This window comes from Aulostomus chinensis, chromosome 16 (assembly GCF_037954235.1).
Source record: "Aulostomus chinensis isolate RoL2024-O1b breed Wild chromosome 16, RoL_Achi_v1.0, whole genome shotgun sequence".
In the NCBI taxonomy this organism is placed as follows: domain Eukaryota; kingdom Metazoa; phylum Chordata; class Actinopteri; order Syngnathiformes; family Aulostomidae; genus Aulostomus; species Aulostomus chinensis.
The window spans coordinates 7,252,299-7,274,025 of record NC_141335.1 but is presented as its reverse complement, the minus strand read 5'-3'; the positions used below and the strand labels follow the sequence as shown (position 1 = coordinate 7,274,025).

The 21,727-nt window shown below is 42.7% G+C and overlaps 1 protein-coding gene across 5 annotated transcripts; it reads right to left on the bottom strand.

Annotated features, from left to right (window-relative positions):
* Positions 1-2,594: 2,594 nt before the first annotated feature.
* Positions 2,595-21,332, bottom strand: LOC147247335 (pleckstrin homology domain-containing family A member 1-like). Of its 5 annotated transcripts, none has more exons than XM_086179695.1 (14): positions 21,177-21,332; positions 16,417-16,651; positions 14,970-15,026; positions 14,819-14,864; positions 12,253-12,350; positions 11,415-11,546; positions 10,701-10,841; positions 10,161-10,229; positions 9,612-9,676; positions 9,443-9,506; positions 8,986-9,075; positions 7,189-7,262; positions 6,377-6,451; positions 4,283-4,665 (listed from the first exon to the last, which is right to left on the bottom strand). In XM_086179695.1, exons 2-14 carry the CDS (start codon positions 16,555-16,557, stop codon positions 4,434-4,436), a joined length of 1,284 nt encoding a protein of 427 aa, XP_086035821.1. In that variant the 5' UTR covers positions 16,558-16,651; positions 21,177-21,332; the 3' UTR covers positions 4,283-4,433. The 5 variants fall into 5 exon arrangements, with proteins under 5 accessions (XP_086035823.1, XP_086035821.1, XP_086035822.1 ...); XM_086179696.1 differs by lacking the exon at positions 21,177-21,332 and adding an exon at positions 16,879-17,091; XM_086179699.1 differs by lacking the exon at positions 4,283-4,665 and adding an exon at positions 4,783-5,082 and having other exon boundaries at positions 21,177-21,328.
* Between the last annotated feature and the right edge of the window lie 395 nt (positions 21,333-21,727).

Sequence of the window (21,727 nt, the reverse complement as noted above, 5' to 3'; positions counted from 1 at the left end):
TCAATGATCTTGATGCAATTGCATTCAAGAAAGTAATTTACAACCGAGCGTGTCTCCAGCCTCCGTAAACTCTTTTTTATCTCTCCCTGTATCTGAAGAGGTCAGCCAGGTCAGTGTCATGTGACATCACCTGAAGCTGCAGCCACTTAAAACTGACATTTCCCATTATTCTGCTGCAAGCGCACAAACAAATTAACAAAAAAGATGCGGCATCACCCCCCCAAAACACACACAAACTCTCTCTCTCTCACACACACACACACACACACACACACACACACACACACACACACACACACACTCTCTCTCTCTCTCTCTCTCTCTGCATGGGCTTTATTTACTACATGCTTTATGAATTAGTCACTCCTGGCATCAACACATGCCTTATGGCTAATTAGGAAAATCAGTGTTGGAAAAAATGAAGGTAGATTATAGGATTTCTGGTGTTAATCTAGCATGTTAGATTGTATATACCTGCCAAATTTGTTCTAATAAGGGAAAATTACAAGAGAATTTAATTCATGCATGTAGCCAATTATGATGTTATCCTAACTGAGGGGGTTATGCAGCAACCGGGGAAATGAATAGCACCTGAGTCAGATGCTGTCATACCTAAATACTCACCTTCCAATCTATATGATAATACTTTTTACCTATGCAGCAATTTCCATAACATCATGACGAAAGAAACACACTAAAAACATACATGCACAAAGCACTCATCGTGTATCGGAAAGTGTGGTTCTTTTTGAGCACATCTCTGTGGGGGAGTGTAAATCAATAGCAACCGCCAGCAATGTATTGTTTGTTCAAATGCCAGTATTTATTCATGTTTTTTTTTTTTTTTTTTTTTTTAACCTTTCTGGCAAACAAGACCTCAGTGTAAGGTGCAGATGTCTGCGGTAAGTAAAAGAGTCCAGTAAACACTTCTGTAGTGAATCAGCGTCATAAAACAGCTCAACAGTGTGATTGACTGTGAGTTGTTTTAACGGCTCATGGTTCAAATAAATTGTTTGAATGCAGGCGGAGCACCTGAAGAGCGGTGGTGGTGGTGGTGGTGGTGGTGGTGGGAACCCCCCTGGGGGATCAGGGTAACACAAACTTGTGTGTTTAATAGGCAATTAAAGAGGGACGTTAAAAACCAGACTGCTGCACAGGAAACGAGAAGAATTTAGATTGGTGGATTAAAAGTAAGTAAGTGCATCAGCATACACTGTGCAGGAGGGAGATGCTGTCGGACAGAAACGGTGGGAAAATACTCAGATGAAAACAACCTCACATTTAAGGAACTCCCTTTCTCAGCCGAGGCCAGTGGGTGTAAAAAGACGGACACCACTGAGGTCTGTGTGATCTCTTCACTCCAGCCTGCAATGAAGTGACTTGGCTGTGAGCGAGGGCCCCACGAGAGTCAAAACGGGGCTTTAATTTCTACGCTCCAAGCCACACTAAAGTCTCTGTCTTCCAGTCGAAGCCAACGAGGAACAGATAAACTGGTGAACGCAAAGATGGAGTACAAAGAAGAGCCGTCTGGGAAGTATCTATTTAATCCGTTCACACAGCAACGAACCTTAAAAAAATGTATTTATTTATCCATATTTTCACTTTTGCCTCAGACAGCCAGAGGCATTGTTTGTTACTCATCTGTCTGTTCTGGGTAACACAATATTTCAGGAATGCCTGAAGGAAATTTACCATAAAAAAAAAATCTCACGGGCTCAAGGATGAACTGAGGAAGATTTTGGTGTTCAAAAGTCAAGGTCACCCCCCCACACACCAGGAACCTTTCGTACCACTTGTGCTTTTAGATTTCCGTACATTTTGCTTACAATTCACAATATTGCTTCATTCTTAACGAGTATTTCCAGTGCAGTACTGTTATTTCTAATATATTATGACTACAACTCCGCTTGAGTACGAGATCCGAGTGTACTTTCTACCAATGATTCATATTTGCAGTTATTTGGCTGGTGCTGCTGGTCATAAATAAAACTGTAAACACTCAGATCGGAGTCCATTTCTTAATTAGCACTCGGCCCCTCAATCAACAATATCAGGGATCACCAATCAGTGGGATGATACGCTGAAGATATCCATATTCTACACAATCCTGCGGAAGAAACTGTCAAAACAAGGTAAACCAAAGCCTAATGAAACAGCCAGGTTTGGTTCATGAGGAGAGTTTTTCACAAATAATTGAAACATATGATGATACATATTACAATTAGAAATAAACTTAATATTGTAGCACTGATGGGTATAAATCCACAGTCGTCACAGAAACAGGGGTGGTATTTACATATTTAATTATGGCAGGTATCAGGAGGAAAATTATGTTGACATGATAAATAAATCATCCAATTACGTATGAATACTACATTAGTGCCCCTTCATGAAGGTTTCTCTCCACACCACTAGAGGGCAGGAGTAACCTTGCTGAGGGGCTGAGCAGCTGCAGATAGAAAGCGCATGGGGTTGTGACTGCCAGCAACTGGGAACTTCCTCTTTCAAGACTCAGTTAAAGTATCATTTGACCTGCACAGACTGACAGAATGGAGACCACAACACGGAACCGCCATCATCATAGGAATCCGGAGCACATTTTCAGTGTGTTTATTTCATCCACATAATAAATAGAGACAATTCAAAGCAATTACACCAGACTGAAATGGGATAAAATAGCTTGGCTTTGTTGTGCTGAATTAATCAGGCATTTAGAAAATACAACAACAACAAAATTAAAAAAAAAAATTAAAAAAAAAGATTAGTGTATATTGTTTAGCAGGACTATAGTGGGACTTTTTAAATAGACCATGAGGCAGCACCTGCTACTGGATTAACACTTTGGACACACAAGAATATCAGTAAACATCTAGAAGCGTATAAAAAAATAAATCTGCTGCACACAGCTCTATTCTGCAAACACACGACACACGGAGAGGAAAAATAGGAACACACTGTGAGGAATCATTAAAATGTTAAAATGCAACGGAGGTGTCTTGAGCTTTGTTTTTCCTGTTAAAATATGATCCACGTCGGCATGGTTTTCATACAGTATATTTATCTTCAAAACAAATACAAACGTAAAACCCTGCTTGACAGAGCATGGGAGCTGATCTACGATGACCATTGCAGCCCCCGCGTTGACGCTTTTATTCATGTGAATTACAAAATGCATACAAATGTTGTACATCGAGTACTTCCGACAGGGTTGTTGGTTTCCCACATCATCCAGTGTCACTAGAGTCCACAAAGACTGGTATGCAGTAATGACGTGAAGTTAGCAGAGAGGCTAATTCAGGTTGTGTAGTGATGCATGGAGTGTGACGGCTTTCAAAATTTCTGTTTCTCTCTTCTGTGCACAGGACTCTCACTCTACCAGCGGAGGAGGAATAACAGTAAAAACTAGTTGACTCTAGAAGTATCTATGCTACTTCAGCTTGTGGTCAACTAACGGATTCAATGATGAACAACTGTCTGTGACCCTTAAAAATAGAGAGCTATTCCAGTCAAATTCTTGACAACTGTTAAAAAATGTTGCTGCAATACTTTTGGTCTTGCATTATTACACACACACGCACACACACACACACACACACAGCCATACACCATTATGTTAATGTTTTTTTTTGTTTTTTTTTTGCATCTAGTCCAAAACCAGTCCATGAGCTTTGAATGACTAATTTGAGATTTCCCTCCGACTAGACTTGACTAACACTGGCCGACAACAGTATCCAAATCCAGTGTTTAAATATCGAGTGTACAAACGAACCACGCGGTTGAAATTAGTAGATTAGAGAGGTGATGATAAGCCCATCCTCAATCTGAGCACTCTTCAGACATGACAAAATAGCTTGCGTACTTAAAGGCTCCCTTTTTTTTTTTTTAACTTGGCACAAAGTGGTACTAAATCCTCCACCCACAAATACCACTGAACACGTCATTGTGCCTGTACAGTTTAGAACAAATCGCACTCATTGATTTCTAATCAACACAAATAAACTAAAAAAAAACAACCTCAAATTCATCAACATCAGCTCTTAGCGAATAAATACACTGTTGTAAATGCAAGAGCAGACAGAGGGGAGTGGGTGGGTCGTCTTTGGCACACGAGTACAGTTCAGTGGTGACCCAAAGGTTTTTGTCACTGGTGGAGGAGCTCACGAGTGTGTGATGTTGAACACCATCAGCCCCCGGCAGCTTCGACGACACCCGCCCTTTATATCAATACCTGCATCGTTTCCTCTTCATCTCTGTCAACTTCCATCTAGATCAGAGAGTCTTCAAATCCAGAACACCGGCTCACACCTCGCTCACTGGGAGGTCAGCATCATCCAAGTCCAGAGGTGGTTCAGGCATGTGGGGCTCAAAGCTGCTCCGCCGTCGCCACGGTGACTCCTCTGAGCCAATGATCGTGGTCGCAGGTGGGTCGCAGGTCACTTTGCCAGACGGGTCTCCTGCAGGGACAGGCGTGCTGGCGTGTGGCTGTGATTGGGCCGGGGCAGCAGGCTCATGAAGTGCTCGCTGTCCCATGCCAAGCTGCGAGCGTGTGCCGCACGTGACAGCAGCCCCCCACTCTGGGTAGCATGGTGGCATGGCAGATATGGGCGAGCGAGGGACGGGGGGACCCGTGGGGCTGCGGTAGAATGTGGAACGGCCGCCATGTTCCTGCAGCAGAAACAAAAGGACAACCCAAGGATGAGAGGGTAAAGTTAAGACGTTCGTAAGAGAAGTAAAAATGTGTTTCTCGTTAAGTTGGGAAGATGAAAATGAGTTACAGACTTGGAGTTATTAGCACCAGCCTGTGGGGCCTGATGCAGCTTTAGCTGTGTTGGTACTGGAGGTTGGAGGTGCTGAAGAATGTAGCATTGCTAGAGAGTGGAGATGGTGGAAGTAGCAGTAGTAGTGGTAGTAGTAGTAGTAGTAGCAGTAGCAGTAGCAGAAGAGGTAGTGGAAGTAGTGGTAGTAGTGTCAGCAGGTTTTAGTTTTGGTAGTCTCAACAGGTTGCAGTGGAAGAGTGCCTTAGGAAGCAGTGGTTGGTTGTTGCTCATTATTCAACAGCTTTTCACTGTCAGATTTCAATCTCTGAAACACAAAACAGATGCATGGGAAGAAAGGAAAAACGCAGCTGAAGTAGTGAAACGAAGACGGGGAAGTCACTGAGCATTTAATGAAATGTTGGCTAGACAAACATCCCAGCTACAAAGCATCAACAGACCCCAATGTGTCAACTTTGAGGTTACAACAGAGGCACCACATGGTTTTGTAGGTTTGCATCATCAAATATATCACTTAAGCATCACTTGATTTCAGTTTCCTTGCACCAACATGTCTAAAAATACTGGGGAAAGCCACATGTGTAGAGAGATGCTTAATGCTGAACCCAACAGTCCAAAATCGGACCTCTGCTGAACTTGGGGATTTACCCTCGCACCACTAATGTGGTCACATGAGCATGTAACATGTGTAACACTCTGCAACCTTTTGGAAAATACACCTATTTGCCATCGGCCCAGAAGCCACACACAAAGACAGATCCCCCACTCTCTTCTGTTTGTGCATGTGAGCTGAGACCTGTAGAGATCAGCTAACAGCTAGTTAGCTTACAGCAATCCCTCACCCCAAAAAATGAATTTTGCTTTTTAAATACTTAAAAATGGGTGCCTTGCACACACAAAGATTTTTTTTTCAGTCTTGTATCACTTCTTTATGACTCAAGAATGTAGAAAGAGCCAGCAATGTGTATTTAGCTTGAAGCTTGAAGTAGATGGATCTTTCTGCAATCTGGAGTCAAAAAGAAGTAATGCAGGAGGGGAAAAAAAACATTTGTAAAACATGGAAACCTAATTATGAATGAAAAACACTCTCAGCACCTCAAGGCAATGCCTGGCAGTGGATAAGAAGTGTCAAGTTATCAAATAGATGAGGTTCTCTGTCTGCAGTTCTGTCAGGAAAGTAGTTCTGACTATGCATCTGAAATGAGAATTTGTAAATTGTCATTACGCATGACGCAGACGAGTGACTCTTCACGCTTCCCACCCACAACCATTTATTGTGTTAAGCTAACTAGCATTCATATGGTCTCTGTGGCTCTGGGGAGGATGACAAATAAGCATATTTCCCCCCCCAAAAATTGGTTTGTTCCTTTAAAAACAGACCTAAATAGAGACAAAATAATGTCATAATGTAACAACCTGGAGTATGTAAACCAAATCGCTACGAAAACAGACTCTGGACAAGTGGATTCAGCATAGTTGTGTATGCATTTCTATTATGTTAAAATATCTCAAAATTAGTACAGAAAGATATAAAAAAGTCCACATGGAAACAAGTGTATTACTATTGTGTTTATGAAAAAGAGAGGAAAAAAAAAACATACAGGCAGCGAACAGGAGGGAGGAGGAGAGACAAGCAGGATGTCACACATCTAAGACAGGTACACAGCTGCAGCAGGCTGCAGAGATCACAGGGCATGAAGGGAAGAGAAACAGAGGACGTGAAAGACACATGTACCCAATAATAACCGCAGACAGCAACAAGCTTAAGGTACTTATAGCCAGAGCTGCTCAGGCACTTCATGCAGCGGGCGTGTTTGTGCGTGAATTGTACATCGACTTTCCATATTTTAAAGCATCGACCATTATGGCGAGGGGGCAGGTAGAAGCTATGCAAGTGAAGGGAGCAGGTAGGCAGTGGTTAGATGGGCAGAGTCTTCCTACACCTGGAGACGAAGATTACTGTAATCTTTTTTTTTTGGTGGCATTTGAATGACTTGAGATGCGCTTGTGGCCATGCTTATGGCGACACGTGCAAGAGAAGCTAAATCAAACACACCTCAAGCCTTAAAAGTCAAGAATTGAGACCCATTTAGGTGGAAACTACCTGAATACCTAAACTTGGAGAAGAGCTTAACTGTGAAAAAACAAAAAAAGGAAGCTCAGGAGGAGGAGGAGGAGTGGATGAGAGAGGCAGCGAGGACGTGAAGGGAGGAGCGCTTGTTGGGTTATCACAGCCATACTTAGGGTGTGGTTGGTTTTTAGAAAAAGGAGCATCAGATGTGCTTTAAGATCTGATCTGCTCTCAAATGGTCTACAACCACAAAAGGGCCAGCCAGTGAGTGGAAAAACAGTATTAAAAAGGGTGAACTTATAGTTGTTGGGGGGGGGGGGGTGTTTAGACGAGCTGACATACGTGCTGCTGCACTCCCCGATTCGGGACGTATACCTCTGTATACAAGGGTTTGACAGCCGTCTGGCCTGCCGCATCTGCAACAACACAGTGCAAAGCAGGATTAGAGCAGATGGGGCGTCTGCCCACAGGGGGAGGAGGAGAGAAAACAGGAGAGAATGTGACAAAGAAAGGAAAAGACTGAAAGAGAGGTGAGAAAAAACAAGCGAGAGGGGGGGGGGAGAGGGAGAGAGAAAGAGAGAAAAAAGACACAGGAGGCAAGTAGGAGGGAATTGTAGAGAATCCGCCAGCGCTTTGGAATGTTTCCAGTCTAACCAGAAATGACTACTTGACTGATCTGTCCTCATACATCCTGAAAGCACTGATGGTGACTAACTCCTCACTGTGTACAACTTTAACAGGAAGAACTGTGTCGCTGTTCATGTGGGAAACAGAACGAGCTGCAGAGATAAAGACGGGGACGGAGCATGCTGTAACCGTCTCCCGTCGTTCTTCGATTACACGTAGAACCGAGTGAGAGCCTCACAGTCCGCATTCCCTCTGCTAACAAGTCATGTGGTCAAAAAGTCAAGCCTCAAGTTCCTGTAAATACATTTGAATGAAATACATATATGAATGACATATAATCAATTCATACTCAGTTCAAGCCTGCTGGGATAAAAGTTTCCACAGAAAAGTTTTCTAACACCGTTTAAGTGTGTTAAATCATTTGTGTAATCTTGTTGACAGCAGGGCACTCAGAGAGCTCTGCCAAGGCCAAGCTACACTCACAACATTTTTCTGCTATGTTCAAAGGATCTGCCCCAAAAGTTAATGAGTTCTTCCTCGGCCTAAGTTACCCCCCCCCCCCCCCACACACACACACACACAAACACACACGAAAATATTAGCAATAATAGGCTATGTAGTTTTTGCATAATCCTGTTCCGAGACGGACAAACCAACAGACACGGGTGACAACATTTATTTATATACAGATTGGTGACAAATTAAAGGAAAATCCTGAATATAGAACTAGGGAATGAAGGGGTCACCAAATGGTTTAACAAACGAAGTGTAAAAACATAATCGGGTCTTCGCTCCGGAGGGACTCCGGGCTCAGGCCCTAATTATATGCTAGATCGTGAACACCAGTGAGGGAGAATCTTTTGGAAGGGTGGAACTCTTCAGCAGCTCGTAGTGACCCAACACCTTAACTGAAACGTTAAATGTTGTTGTTTTTTCCCCTTTAATTTGTCACCATCTGCATATAGATGGACTTCAACAAAACTCCTGTGGCCTCACACAGATTTCATGTTGTGCTGAAACATGCTGCCTGCTTCACTAATGATGACTTGTGTTAGTTAGAGATCAGTGCTGTATGATGTCTATATACACACATATAAACTCAATATGATAATCTTCTATAACATCTGTGCAGAGCAGATAGTAACTTCACCTCTCTTATAGCCAGAGCAGCTGGGGTTAATGGTGTTTAAATAGGTTGGACAAATCCTGCAGCCAGACCACTGTAGTTGTTTTTTTGTTTGTTTGTTTTTTTTAAACAGGAAGTTGTAACTGTATGAGTTCATGTGAAGGGAGGATAAAGTAAATAGTATACCAACATCATAATGGGTTTCATTCTAGTCATCATATCACAACATGTCATCGAGCAAGTCTCACGCGTAGCACATGCAACAACTTCCTCGGGTATATCCGAGGTCACCAGCTTTATGACTGCTGTCAGACTTAAGTCTAATCATCATGAGTTTTATCTTCTCTGCAGTGGAAATGTGCTGTGCTCAAGTGCACGATACATACTGTGGCAGCAGACCTGCCCGGCCCTCGCTGGGCCACAATGGCCCCTGAGACAGCCTTGATCCAGCTGTGCATCTCCTCTGGACTGTCGGCCTGGTGGATATTCAGGAGACAAGAAGAGGACAGTGAGAATCAGAGACGGGGTCAGATTGTGCGCTAGACCAGTTGTTGTCAACCTTCTCAAGCTGAGACCACCTTAAATAATCCGAAGAGGAAATGTTTACCACTTATTTGCCAACGGAATCATCCATCCATCCATCTTAGGAAGTGTTTTCACACTTCTAAACTTTGACTCTTGCAAACTCAAATTCCATCACTGTTACAGGCAATGGAATGTAAAGAAACAACAAGAAAAACAACCTGTTCATTTTTGCACTCAAACATTACTTTGACACCCCTGAAATCTCCAAGTTGAGAACCACTGTGTGAAACAATCTACTGTACACTCTTAACATCCTACCTGTATGTAAAACGTCCTCGATGTGGTGACGACTTCAAACAGATTATCTCGCATCATGATGTCACTGTAAACAAAGTGGAAAACAAGTCAAACCACTGTTATCTTATCTATGTATCACTATCTTTATCAAAATATAGGAGACGCCTCCTCAATTTTGGAGTTAAAATACCTCTGTTTGCACTCCTGGACTTTGTGAACTTCTTTCAGTGGAATCATTCTCAATGGCTCTTTCTCCTGAAGCAAAGATAATAGCACAACTGTTCATAATACTTGGAAGTATTATGTAGATTATATAATTGAGCTTTTTCTAGTCTGATAAGGAGACGATCTTGCTGAGTTTGTCCTCTGGTGTTTGTAACTTTCTTGACCTGGCCATTAGCTACAGTAGACAGAGAGTCTGTGTCCTTGGGGCCTGTTGATAGCCAAATAGACAGATAAATCCGTCAAATAAGGGCAGGGATGGGGCACGGGATGTTCGTGTTATCCTGAGGACACTGACTGTATGTATTTGTTTGTGTGTGAGAGAGGAGGAGGGGGAGCACGGCATGCTAGGACATGTGAAGTGAAGGCAATGAATTCCACATTCTGCGGATTAAACATGTCTGAACACGGGACCGTGTGTTTGCAGTTTACTGCAGCAGTGGAGCTGATCCCCATGTATAAGCAATAAAGAGGCATTCCTTAAAAGCATCAGATAAGTGAAAGCCAAGTGGGTTACCAAATCTGACTTGAAGTAGCTCATTGAGTTTTCTTCTAGAAGGAAATAGCGCCGCTTCCAGTTCCTCATCTGGGGAAAAAGGAAATGAGGTATGAGACCTTTTTGTACAATGTGTTAGGAAAACAACCCAGTTTGCTACAATAGGAGATATGTTTTTTTTATATATATATATATATATATATATATATATATATATATATATATATATATGGAGTGGCAAGTTTATTATCCTTGAGCATATATAAAAATGCCTGCAAATTATTTCCACAATCCACAAGTCATAGGACTTTATATTTGCACCAAGAGCAAGCTGCCATTTATCGTTGCCACTAATCATATGTTGTGTTGCATGTACATGATGAGGCTCACTAAATGCGCTGTTTTTTTTTTCTTTCTTTCTTAATGTCGCAGAGGATGCAGCCAGTAATGCTAGCAACCACAGCAAGTCTGATGCAAGATGTTCTAGTAGTTTGAAGACCAGAAGTCAAAGTGAAACCAACTCCACCCAACACAGAACCGAGAAGGCATCGGGAAACTCACCACAGCTCCTTGCTTGACGCAGTAACCCGATTTGATGACAGTGTGATCTTGAGTCGGTCTGCCCAAGAAGTACGGCAGCTGGCTGTGGGAGCGATGCATGGCCTCCCGTTCAGCTCTGTCTGCACCATCAGCCCCTTCATGCTGAAGGATGAAGGACAACATGAGAAAAAAATGATGCATGCAAGTTCAATGCACAACACATAGATTTACAGTCCCAAGGTTGTGTTTGTGTTGTGAATTCCACAGCGAGCTAGCCATTTATGACCCCAAAACACATCACTTATCATAACATAATAAAGAGAAGTTAGAACCAAAGGTAATTTTATGGGATACACCGTTTGCTAGTGACTATAAATATGGTTCAGTTCCTTTATTTGTGGATTTGGTTTACAGTAAAAGAGATCCAACTTGACATGTTTACACATTTGCTTATTTACAACAGCGTATGGAATTCACAATTTTTAACACTCTAAAATATTGTCTTCAAATTGCTTCCCTAAGCAAAATCCCCAAATATGCTGTTAACTTTAACCTAAAGCAGAAAAGTTGTGAATCATCCATCAGGAAGCATGAGCAAAAGCGCATTCAGGCCACTTCTGGTTGATAAATGATTTGATCAAAAATGGTTTATTGACAGATGACCAATCTTTCATCTGTCTTGTGGCTTCACACAGAATGACCCAAGAGTCAAGGTTAACAGAAGCTGCTCTCTACCTGCGTCTGAGTAACGATGGGGACTCCTCCTATGATCTCCGTCTTGTAGGAGACTTGTTTCTTGGGTCCGACGACATCCGGCAGAGTCTTTTGATTCTCTGGATTCTGTTGGCCATCAGACACTTTTGGAACCTTAAGAAACACAGTTATAACATATTTTTGTTTCTACATTAAAAACTGTGTTTTGTGGCATTTCGATTTGATTACTCCACTTCATTTTACACATTTTACCGCTATATCTTTCTGCATTGCTAAAGGAACATAGAAAACTTTTGGAAACAAGATGATTACCCCAAATACATTTTTGTCAAAAAGGACTTGCAGTAATAGAACAATATTTATGATCAACAATCTAACATTGGTAGATATTAAAATTTTAGAACATGATGCACTACTACTACTTCTACAACTTCTCATGATTACTGCTGGAAGGAAGATCCTGAGCCCTATCTACCAGATTGCGTCATTCTAACGTTCTAATCTAACTAGCAGTCAGCCAGTGTCAGTTCCTTAAAGCGTGTGCAGAGGAGAGAAGGTTATCCATCTTCTTGTCAGGCTCTGGGAGTGCAGCAAATAAGCGTATATCCCTAGAAGTTGGCGTGTTCCTTTAAGGCTTCATGCAGTACAATGGAAACAGTTTTATCCCAGCACTCAATACAACAATAGGACATCCTGTTAGTCATGCTCTGACTCACTCCTATCTAGTTTCTCAGTCCACTCATTCATTTCTGCAGGATAGGAAGAAATCAAAGTTTCTTATTCTAAAAGTGATAACCCATGTGCCAAAAACAACTGAATCAGGGATCATCTTCACACTCTGCGTGTTTGTTTGTCCCACCGTGATTTTAGTGGCTTTATTGAGAGCGCTGACCCAGTCCACCAGGTCCTGCTGATCATTAGCCTGCAGGAAGAACTTCCTCATCCCGGCATTAATGACTAATAATCAAAACACAAAATTGGGAATGTCATTAAAGAGTGAAGACATTGGAGAAAGTTTATTCAGTCTACATCTTCTGGTTCGTTTTGAGCAACGTAAATGATGAACATATGCACTTCAGTTTCAAATGTGTACTTTGAAGTGGGCTTTGACTAACTTTCTGGTACACCAACTACAAAAGGACTTTGAGAAGAACAGATCCACCACCACAGATTTCTGGAAGTGAAAAACAACGCAGCCAAGGGACTCTCCCACACACTTCCAGCAACATTTTCTCTCCATGTGGATGATGACCTTGCTCGATTCAGCTGCCTCCGTCCGCAACCACCTACCCACTTTTTACCATGACAGACGGCAAGCCACTGCCAAATATTCGCGCACACACAAGTGAACATGAGAACACCCCATTGTCAGTCACAAAGAAATTTTTGGGTCAAATTGTGATTAACTATGGTTTAGGATTTAGGAACTGAAAAAAAAAAAAGATCCAAGATTCTCTCTCCCTCTGTTCTGCAGCTCATGACGTCCTTGTGTCTCCTGTATTTTCATTCTACAGCAGAGGAATAAATTACATTAAAGCCGTACTGGTAAATCTGCTGTGGGGAGCTGTAAAAGGCCCAATGACATCATTACTTAGTTTATATGTGGTGTGTGTGTGATACATAATATCATCTGGCAATGCTAAATGAGCACTTCCCTCTACATAAATCTGTCCGATCTCATCCAGATGACCAGTATGAATTTACCTAACGTCTTTAAATGTGTAAACCTTATGTTTGGAAGGCTGCTTGGTACTGGCGGATGTGTAGTGGGTCTCTGGGGAACTGGGAAGGCAAATCTGGGAGTGGGAGTATCACATCTGACTCATAGTTAGACATAATAAAGCATGTGCTGCTGGGAAATGCAGCCAAGCAACCGACTTCACATGGCACACAAATGCATCACTCTTGATGTCTCACCGCCGCCCCGCACACATACACACACTCACACTCAGAGTTAACCTATATCAATCAATCACAGGCTACGATCAGGTTTCTTATGATAAAACCACCTGTAAGTGCGGCTGCTATTAATCTAAAACTTTTGTCCCGGTGAGCCACCACTTGTTTCTTAAGCTGCTAAGCGCAGGAAGAGGGGCAGCGGTAGGATTCATTGATACATGCAAAACATGTGGCCCACAAACGGCAGTGTAAAAATAACTTCTTACATCTCTGAATCGGGTTCCAATTAGAATGCCGACATCCTGTCAAAAACCTCAACAAGGCAACTGGTGTGCACACACCGCCTGACACACACAGTCCCCTTAGTCAACTTCTTGTCACACACCAGTATTTCCTGCTATTGAAGCATTAGAGGAAGAGAAGGCCTTGTAAACAATAACAGGGAATGGCGGTTTTATCGTTTTTAATCACGAGTATCAAGTGTTTAGGGACAACAAACCAAGGTTCACCCGTTACATAAATCATGGATTTGTATCAAGTGTGTTGACTAAGAATTCAAAGTGTTCAAGTAGTCCACAGTCCTTCAGTGAATTGCTCATTAGCTTGTCACCTCACTTGTATGGGAGTGTATGAACAGAGCCGTTACATTCTAACAGCAATCAAACTATAGTCATCAACATATATTGATGCACATTAGAAAATCCTTGTTCTTTTATTCTAACGGTACATTTCAAGGGGCTTATCCTGATTGATTTTTTTTTCCCCTCGAAAAATGTTTGTAAAACATATAGCAGAGTTTTGCAAAAAACTTCACAAAAAGAAAACATAATAATTGCTTCATTCTTTCCAATTTGGAAATGTGGATTAAACAAGTTTTAAAACAATTACAAGGGAGGAAATACTGGTGCTTGGTGATGTATGCAATGTTCACAATTATTCCAAAGGTTATAAATAATATTGAGAATAGAAAAGATGGGAGTAACAGGGAGAATATCGGCCTCCCTTAGGTACAAAATTGGAGGTAATTTTAGGGAGAATTGGTTAAATTTAGAGCCGATGTATTATCATCCAGACCAACCATCTACTGTACATCACTGATGTTGCACTGAAAACGAAAACATTCCCAAAATTGTTAAATCTGTTCACTACAAACCGAGACGCCTCCTGCATCTTTCTCTGTTGGCTAAACAATATTAAACAAGACTTTCTGGTCAGCATAGGAGAAAGTAGGTGTAGTTAAACATTTTCAGAGGGCAGACAAGGACAGCAAACACTCTTGTTCTTAGCTTATATGTTCAAGTGTACTCAGCTCAGTCAACAGTTTTATGTTCTATTCTTTTATAAGTGTATTGGCACACTTTGGTTGAGGTTTAATATGAGATTCATGTTACCATGCCAGCAAAAATGATTACAACGACAAAGGTTAAGAGAACAGGGTATATCCTCTCTCGAAGGATCTATATTCTCTCACACACAGTTTCACAATATAACCAACTAAAAAAAAATTGTAATAACCAGTTTCTTACCAAAGCAGAATTCTGCCTTAGGCCTCAGCTTAGTGGCATCGCTGACCTAGAGCAGGACATAAGCCACAATGTTTCTCAGTTCACCATAACCAAACACTGAGCACTGATTGTATTTGAACATGCACATTTCGGTAGCAACATTTTTGCATACCTTAGAAATGTAGGTGAGTTTGAGGGAGCCAACACAGTCTGTACCAACGGGCAGGTTCTGTCGATGAGAAACAAAACAGTTAAAAGAAGAAGATTAGTAAATAACTCAGTTTTATCAATGCAAGGGTCTTGGCTGTGGACTATGAACAGAGGAGTCAAGTAAAGGCCTGCATTGCAAGTCAATATTACAGAGTAAGTACAGTAGTTTTGGCTACACTCCCTGATATTTAATTTCAGTGTCTCACTGTGCTTCAGAAACTCAGGGATCCAGATTTTACATCATTAAAATTTAAGCTCTTTCATTCTATAAAAAGAAAGGGACTGACTGAATTATTTAAAAAAAATTCTGCACTACATGATTTATGAAAGCTTCATGTAACAGCGCGCTTACAAATACAGCGTCTCCAAACCAGCCTGATGTACAACCCAAGAGGAGGGCTACAAAAGAACGGCTACAGCAGCAAGGGTCACGGAGCAGAACATAGTGCCGACAGCAAATATCAGTGCTCAGAGTAGGGGACGGGACCCCAGCCCCAGGGGGGTTCAGGGATGCCATAACTGACAGAAAAGGTAAAACTAGTAATTACATTTTAAACTAATTACATGCAACTTATGCTTGCATTGCATTGCATTGCCTTTATTTTGGGGGGGCACTGAAAAGTTTGGGAACCCATTTACTAACCGAGTCCCACAAATGTTTGCCATAGAGCAACTTGTACCTTTGCCTGACTCCTGTGCTTTCTAATTGCTGTCAGTTTGATTTACAAAATACAAACTCCGCTACCCGCCTACTCACCAGATCCCGCTGCAGAGACCACATAACTCCAGTCCTCCATGGCCTTCACTGGCTCCCAGTCAAATACACAATACATTTTAAAATTCCCAAAAAGGAGCTAGACTACCTAAGCCCCCCCCCCCCCCCATCATCATCATCATCTTCTTGACATCCCCTCCCACTCCCTCAGGTTTAGCAATGTCTACCTCTAAAATCCCCAGGATCGAGCGCTGGATCCGGGGTAACAGGGTTTTCCCAGTTGCCGCCCACCCCCCTAAATGGAACACACATCAAAGCAGCCCTTTCTTTTCAAATCGTTCTCAAAAAAAATAGCCACCTCTTCAGACTTTCCCAACTTCCTGCTATGTTACCACACTATTTTACTCCTCTTTTGCCTGTTATTCCACTTCTTCTTTTTATATTTGGTAAAATTGGGAGAAAAGCATCTTCCAGTTGATATTGACTGAAGACAGGGTAGCAAGACCAAGTCTACAGTTAGCCCGCATGAGAGCTGATCATCAACACTGATAACTAATGTAATCTGGCATCCCGTTTCCTGTAAACTGCCTAATTTTCCATCAGCACATTAAACGTTAGCCTGTGCAGTTACCAAGAAGATTCCTACCCAAAAAGAAGGCTAAGAGCTAAGCTAACACAACCCTGTCTTATTTACCTGTGGGTTGTCCATGAACCACACCAAGCTTCCCTGCTGTGTGTCCAGTATGAAGTACCGTCGCAGGAACTTGCCACTGCTCTCGTTCTCCTCGATGTCCAGGAAGCCACAGATGCGGTTCTGCCGGTCCACATAAGGCATCTCGACAGCGGGACATTCCCTGGCCTGCTCAGGCCAGGAGAGGAGAGGAGAAGAGCAGGAGAAGAGCAGCAGCAAGCGGGATGGGTTAGAATTCCTGAAGGATAGAGAGAAAAGAGATGTGTGAGGAGGGGAGGGGGTGAAGGAGGAATTTCAATTGTCTTTGTGGCGAGCCTTGCAAGCGTGCAGGCGCTCTCTCTCTCTCTCCTCCTCTCTGTATCTACAGTATCTCTGGTCTCTCTGCCACCTGGAGCTCACTATGCTACTGCCTGCCAGTGGATCATGTGACACAAGCCACAACCCCGCCTTTTATATCAGCCTCACCCAATCCCTCTCCCTCTTTTGCTCTCTGTGTCACTGGATTTTTCTCCTGAAACACACACTCCACTCTGTCACTTTCTCTTCCATCTCCTCCACCCACCCCGGCTTGCCTTTCTTGATCTGTCTTCTCTCACTTTTTTTGTGCTATCTCCTCCCAATCGCTCTCTCATCTGATTTGGCAAGCCTCTGGCCAGCCCCTTCTATCTCCTCCTTCACTCCCTCCCTCCCTCCCTCTTGCACCCACTCGAGCATGGTTAAAAAAAAAAAGAAAAACGTCACTGAGCTCGGCCATGTTCGACACAAAGAAACAACATAAACACCCACAGGAGCTGAGCTGGAGAGTGTGTGCATTATTCAACCTGCAGACATCTGACACAGCCCCGAATCTAACAGCTCACCGGATATAAAAACTGTAAATCATAACAGTACAACTGGATCGTCTTAGTGTGTGACAGCACACATCTCAGTGTCAAAAACTTTGTGGGTGGGTACAACATTACTGTAGGCATATTGTGGCTTTGGCCTGTTTAAGCTGCTGCCTTTTTGGACTCAACCTTACATATGAGAGTGAGATGGCTCTTTGGAAAGCACAGATAAAGACGCTCTTTCTCCAGGACATTATGAGCACTGCGTGGGTGGATGGGGGCAAAGCAGGGACAAAAGGCCTGCTTGTTATGTGCATGGAGTCTGTGCTGAGAGAGGCTCAGTTAGCCCCTACATATACTTGAGTCATCCCATTTGACATACAGGCAGGGGAAAGGCACAATGCTGACAAAGACGCCTATCAGCATGAAAAAGAGAGAGAGAGAGAAAAAAAAACACATTTCCATGTGACTGTGAGCATCTCTGTTGAGTTTAGTGATTCCCTAAAAGAGTTGCTGTGAACAGGTTAATCTGCATGCATGCTTGTGCATTTCCGATATGCAGAAAGCCTGAGAGAAAGATAGATATGATCGCTATCTCCACCAATACTGAATATTTGAAGCTGAGCAATACTTACAGGCCACACTACCATGGCTGCAAGGGCTGGGTAACGGCAAAAAACTCAGGATCTGATTTTGTAACCATATATTGGTGTATCAATTTTATTGTGCAGCCCTTATTCTAATCAATCAAACTATTTAATTCGTAAAACAGAGTAGTTTTCTGACATAAAGGTTTCTTTTAGATAGGATACGGTGTGCGCTACGCTTGCTGTTGGGTATGGCACAGAGCCAGCAAGTAGGGTTTTTTCCAGCTTTCTTTTTACACGCAGGAAGTGTCTTGGATGCACGTCGGTTCAATAATCAGAGGAAAGCCCCGGCAAGTTCTACTTCAGAAGATTCAAGCAGAAGTGAAGAGAAAGAGGGGGTGGGTTCATTAAATCTCCAGGGTGAGACAAGATTTGGCAGCATTTAGGCTCAACCAAGAGCTACTATTTCGCAATGACCACTTCCCGATCTAAAGACTTTAACTTGAGTCAAAAACTTGAGGGAACAAAGAAGCAACCATTACAATTTTCTCCTCTATTTCAGTACTTGATATCTGTTTGATTACCTCATATTAGATGGACTGAGATGTCGTCACAGGGTGCTACACCCAACTTAAATATTTGTCAACTCCAAGGGAGAGCAGACAGGCAGAAATGTCATGCGTCTCATAGTTTATCTCTATGGTTACAATAGCAGATGACACACTCTAGTGTGCACGCGATCTGAAATGCAATTCAAAGCAATATTGAAAGATTGCCTAACACAATTAGCAATATCTGATGGGCCAATTTATCAGTCAAGCTTTACAACCATCCACACAGTTTCGGTTCTGATCCGATTCCAATGATTTTTTTCAGTTGCAATACAAATCTGTCGACACCGGATCTTATTATAGTTGTCAGATCTGGATCCATACATAGATCAGCACCATCATTCTAATACCCGATCCGTGAATTAAGTCTAACCGTGTTATGAATATACAGCAGCGATATCGTCATCGCAATATGTTCACATCATTTGACCCCAAAGGGCGGTGCTGTGGCGGGGTACAAGACCTAGTAGGGTATTCTCCAAACATAGATAAAGGCTTATCCAGGTATTGTGAAACATGACATCCATCCATCCATCGTCATCTTCCGCTTATTCCTACATTAAGGGTCGCGGGGGGGCTGGAGCCTATCCCAGCGTCAACGGGCGAGAGGCGGGGTACACCCTGGACAGGTCGCCAGTCCATCGCAGGGCCAACATAGAGAGACGAACAACCAGTCACACTCACATTCATACCTACGGCCAGTTTAGAGTATTCAATCAGCCTAGTCCCCAATTGTATGTTTTTGGACTGTGGGAGGAAGCCGGAGTACCCGGAGAGAACCCACGCAGACATGGGGAGAACATGCAAACTCCACACAGAAAGATCCCGTGCCTGAGCCGGGACTCGAACCCGGAACCTTCTTGCTGTGAGGCCACAGTGCTAACCACTGCGCAGCCTGAAACATGACATATGTTTTTAATAATAATATGTTAAATTAAGGGCCGCACGGTGGTGCTGTGGTCAGCACTGTCGCTTCACAGCAAGAAGGTTCCGGGTTCAAGCCCCAGCTCGGGCATGGGATCTTTCTGTGTGGAGTCTGCATGTTCTCGCTGTTCCTGTGTGGGTTCTCTCTGGTATTCCGGCTTCCTCCCACAGTCCAAAGACATCAAGAGGGGACGAGGCTGATTGATACTCTAAATTGACGGTAAGCATGGCTGTGAGTGTGAATGGTTGTCTGTCTACATGTGTTGGTCCTGTGATGGACTGGTGACCTGTCCAGGGTGAACCTTTTGGCCAAGACAATTATGACTTTTCCTAACTGCTGGGATGGATGCTGGGATAGGCTCCAGCGTCCCCTGGCAACCCTTAAAAGGATAAGCGGTACACAATGGATGGATGGATGTTAACTTTACTTTTTTGAGTACCCACAGCCACTTTACATGATTAGTTAAGCAGAAAACAAATTACACTTAAAAACAAAAAAGATCACAAAAAAAATAGGAGAGCGCAAGAGAAGCAAAGCAGTGGGGGGATGGAGGGGTGAGCTGAAATCTACTGATATTTACTTGTACACCATATTTCTCCCAAAACCATATAATGACTATGATAATGATGTATGAGTGCAAATACACAGCCTGTACTTACAGGAAATGGGATGTGACAACTTTTCAGTGCAAGACATTCTGTTGAACAGTTCCAGGAAATTATGAATAAAAGAAAGTGACTGTACTAACCAAAAGGTAGGTTAAGTTAACTCCTCTCAAGAACAGTAGTCTAGAAGAACTGGTCATAAAAGCCACAGTGGGGGCCAACTGGGCATCCCAGTATGAGTCAATATTTATATTTCACACACTTAAAATCACTACCAGGCTGGTAAAGTCAACCAAACACTTGCAGTGATTTTTTATCATTTATTTTTAAACATTTACAGGTAGACAAACAAAAACAACACGAGTTAACACCATGAGAACCAAAGCATGACAGCCCTGAGAGATTTTATGTTAGGAAAGGTCATAATTGCCATGGCCTTTGGTCAAAAGGTTTTACAGGTCACAGATCAGGTCATTCCAGCTCAGCTAAAACAAACAATACATGGAGAGTCTCTGCATCTAAATACAGTACATAATGTAAGCAACCAGGTTTGACAAGCTTCGACCTTCACGATCCCCCAGCGAGGCCAGATATTCACGGAGCATGAAACTGAGGGTCTTTAATTTAGCATAGCAGGACAACACGAAGATGCTCATTAGGGGTAATCCGAACTAACGACCCTGACTGTGGCCTGGGTTTTCCAAAAACAAACGTCTGAACAAACTAGCTCCCAATTACCACACGGGATAACGTAAATACACCGTTTCACTGCCAAACAACTGGCTAACATTAGCTAACGATGTGCATGTCAGAGGACTGCAGCAACACACTGGAAACACGAGCAACAACTCAGACTCGCTGGCCTCAAGTTAACGCTGGTAGATGTGACTCAGGCTAGCCTGCTGTTAGCTACACGCCACCAACTTCAACAACGTTTCAACACTGAGACGAAAACAGATGAAGCCGCCGCTTAAAACAGCAATAATTGTTGGCTGGAAAACAAAGCTTTACGGTGTCTGTCGATATGGTTCAGAAGTTTGTCACACACGTTAGTTAACCCCACCATGCTAACGCTCGCGGCTCCCCTTTACCAACGCTTTAAAATAATGAAGTGGCAACTTTAACGGTTTAAAAAACCAAGGCTACATTCACTAACGTAATAACCAAGTATTAATGTAGTTATTATTTTAGCTAAAGAGCCAACTTACACGAGTCTTCGCCTGTGCTTCAGTCGTTAGTGGTGGTGGAGGTGGTGGTGGTGGTGGTGGTGCTGGGGTCGTCCTGTCTGCCCATCTCTGATCCCGCAGCACCGAGCTTCCACTGGTGACTGTCAACGTTAGATCGTCTACTATAAAGATGCTCACTCTGAGGTTACACACACGCACACACACACACACACACGCACACGCACACGCACACACACACACAAAGTTGTTGAAATAGAGGAAATAATTTATACCGTTTTTACGTTTGCCTCAAACTGATACCAATTCAAAAAAGTTTTTTTTTTTAATTTTCAAAATGTGGGTGCAAATGAACAACTATTTTGTTTGCCGCTGAATATATATCTGTGAGGTCCAAAATGTTATCTTCTTCATTTTTTCAAAATTCTATTTATCCATGTAGTTTAGCTGCTTCCACTTTCTGATTTCAAATTTTAAAAACAACAACAACAACAACATTTGCACGATTTTGTTTTGATCAAAGGGTTAACAAAAAGGGGAGGGGGTGACAAACAGGTGGACTTAACAATTTTCAG

Bases quoted from the DNA above. Each gene is read 5' to 3' on its own strand.
- LOC147247335 (XM_086179695.1), bottom strand. From the start codon at position 16,557: ATGCCTTATGTGGACCGGCAGAACCGCATCTGTGGCTTCCTGGACATC. The intron at 14,865-14,969 runs GTATGCAAAAAT...GTCCTGCTCTAG, and splicing joins AACTCACCTACATTTCTAAG to GTCAGCGATGCCACTAAGCT. The intron at 9,677-10,160 runs GTAACCCACTTG...TCTTTGCTTCAG, and splicing joins GCTACTTCAAGTCAGATTTG to GAGAAAGAGCCATTGAGAAT.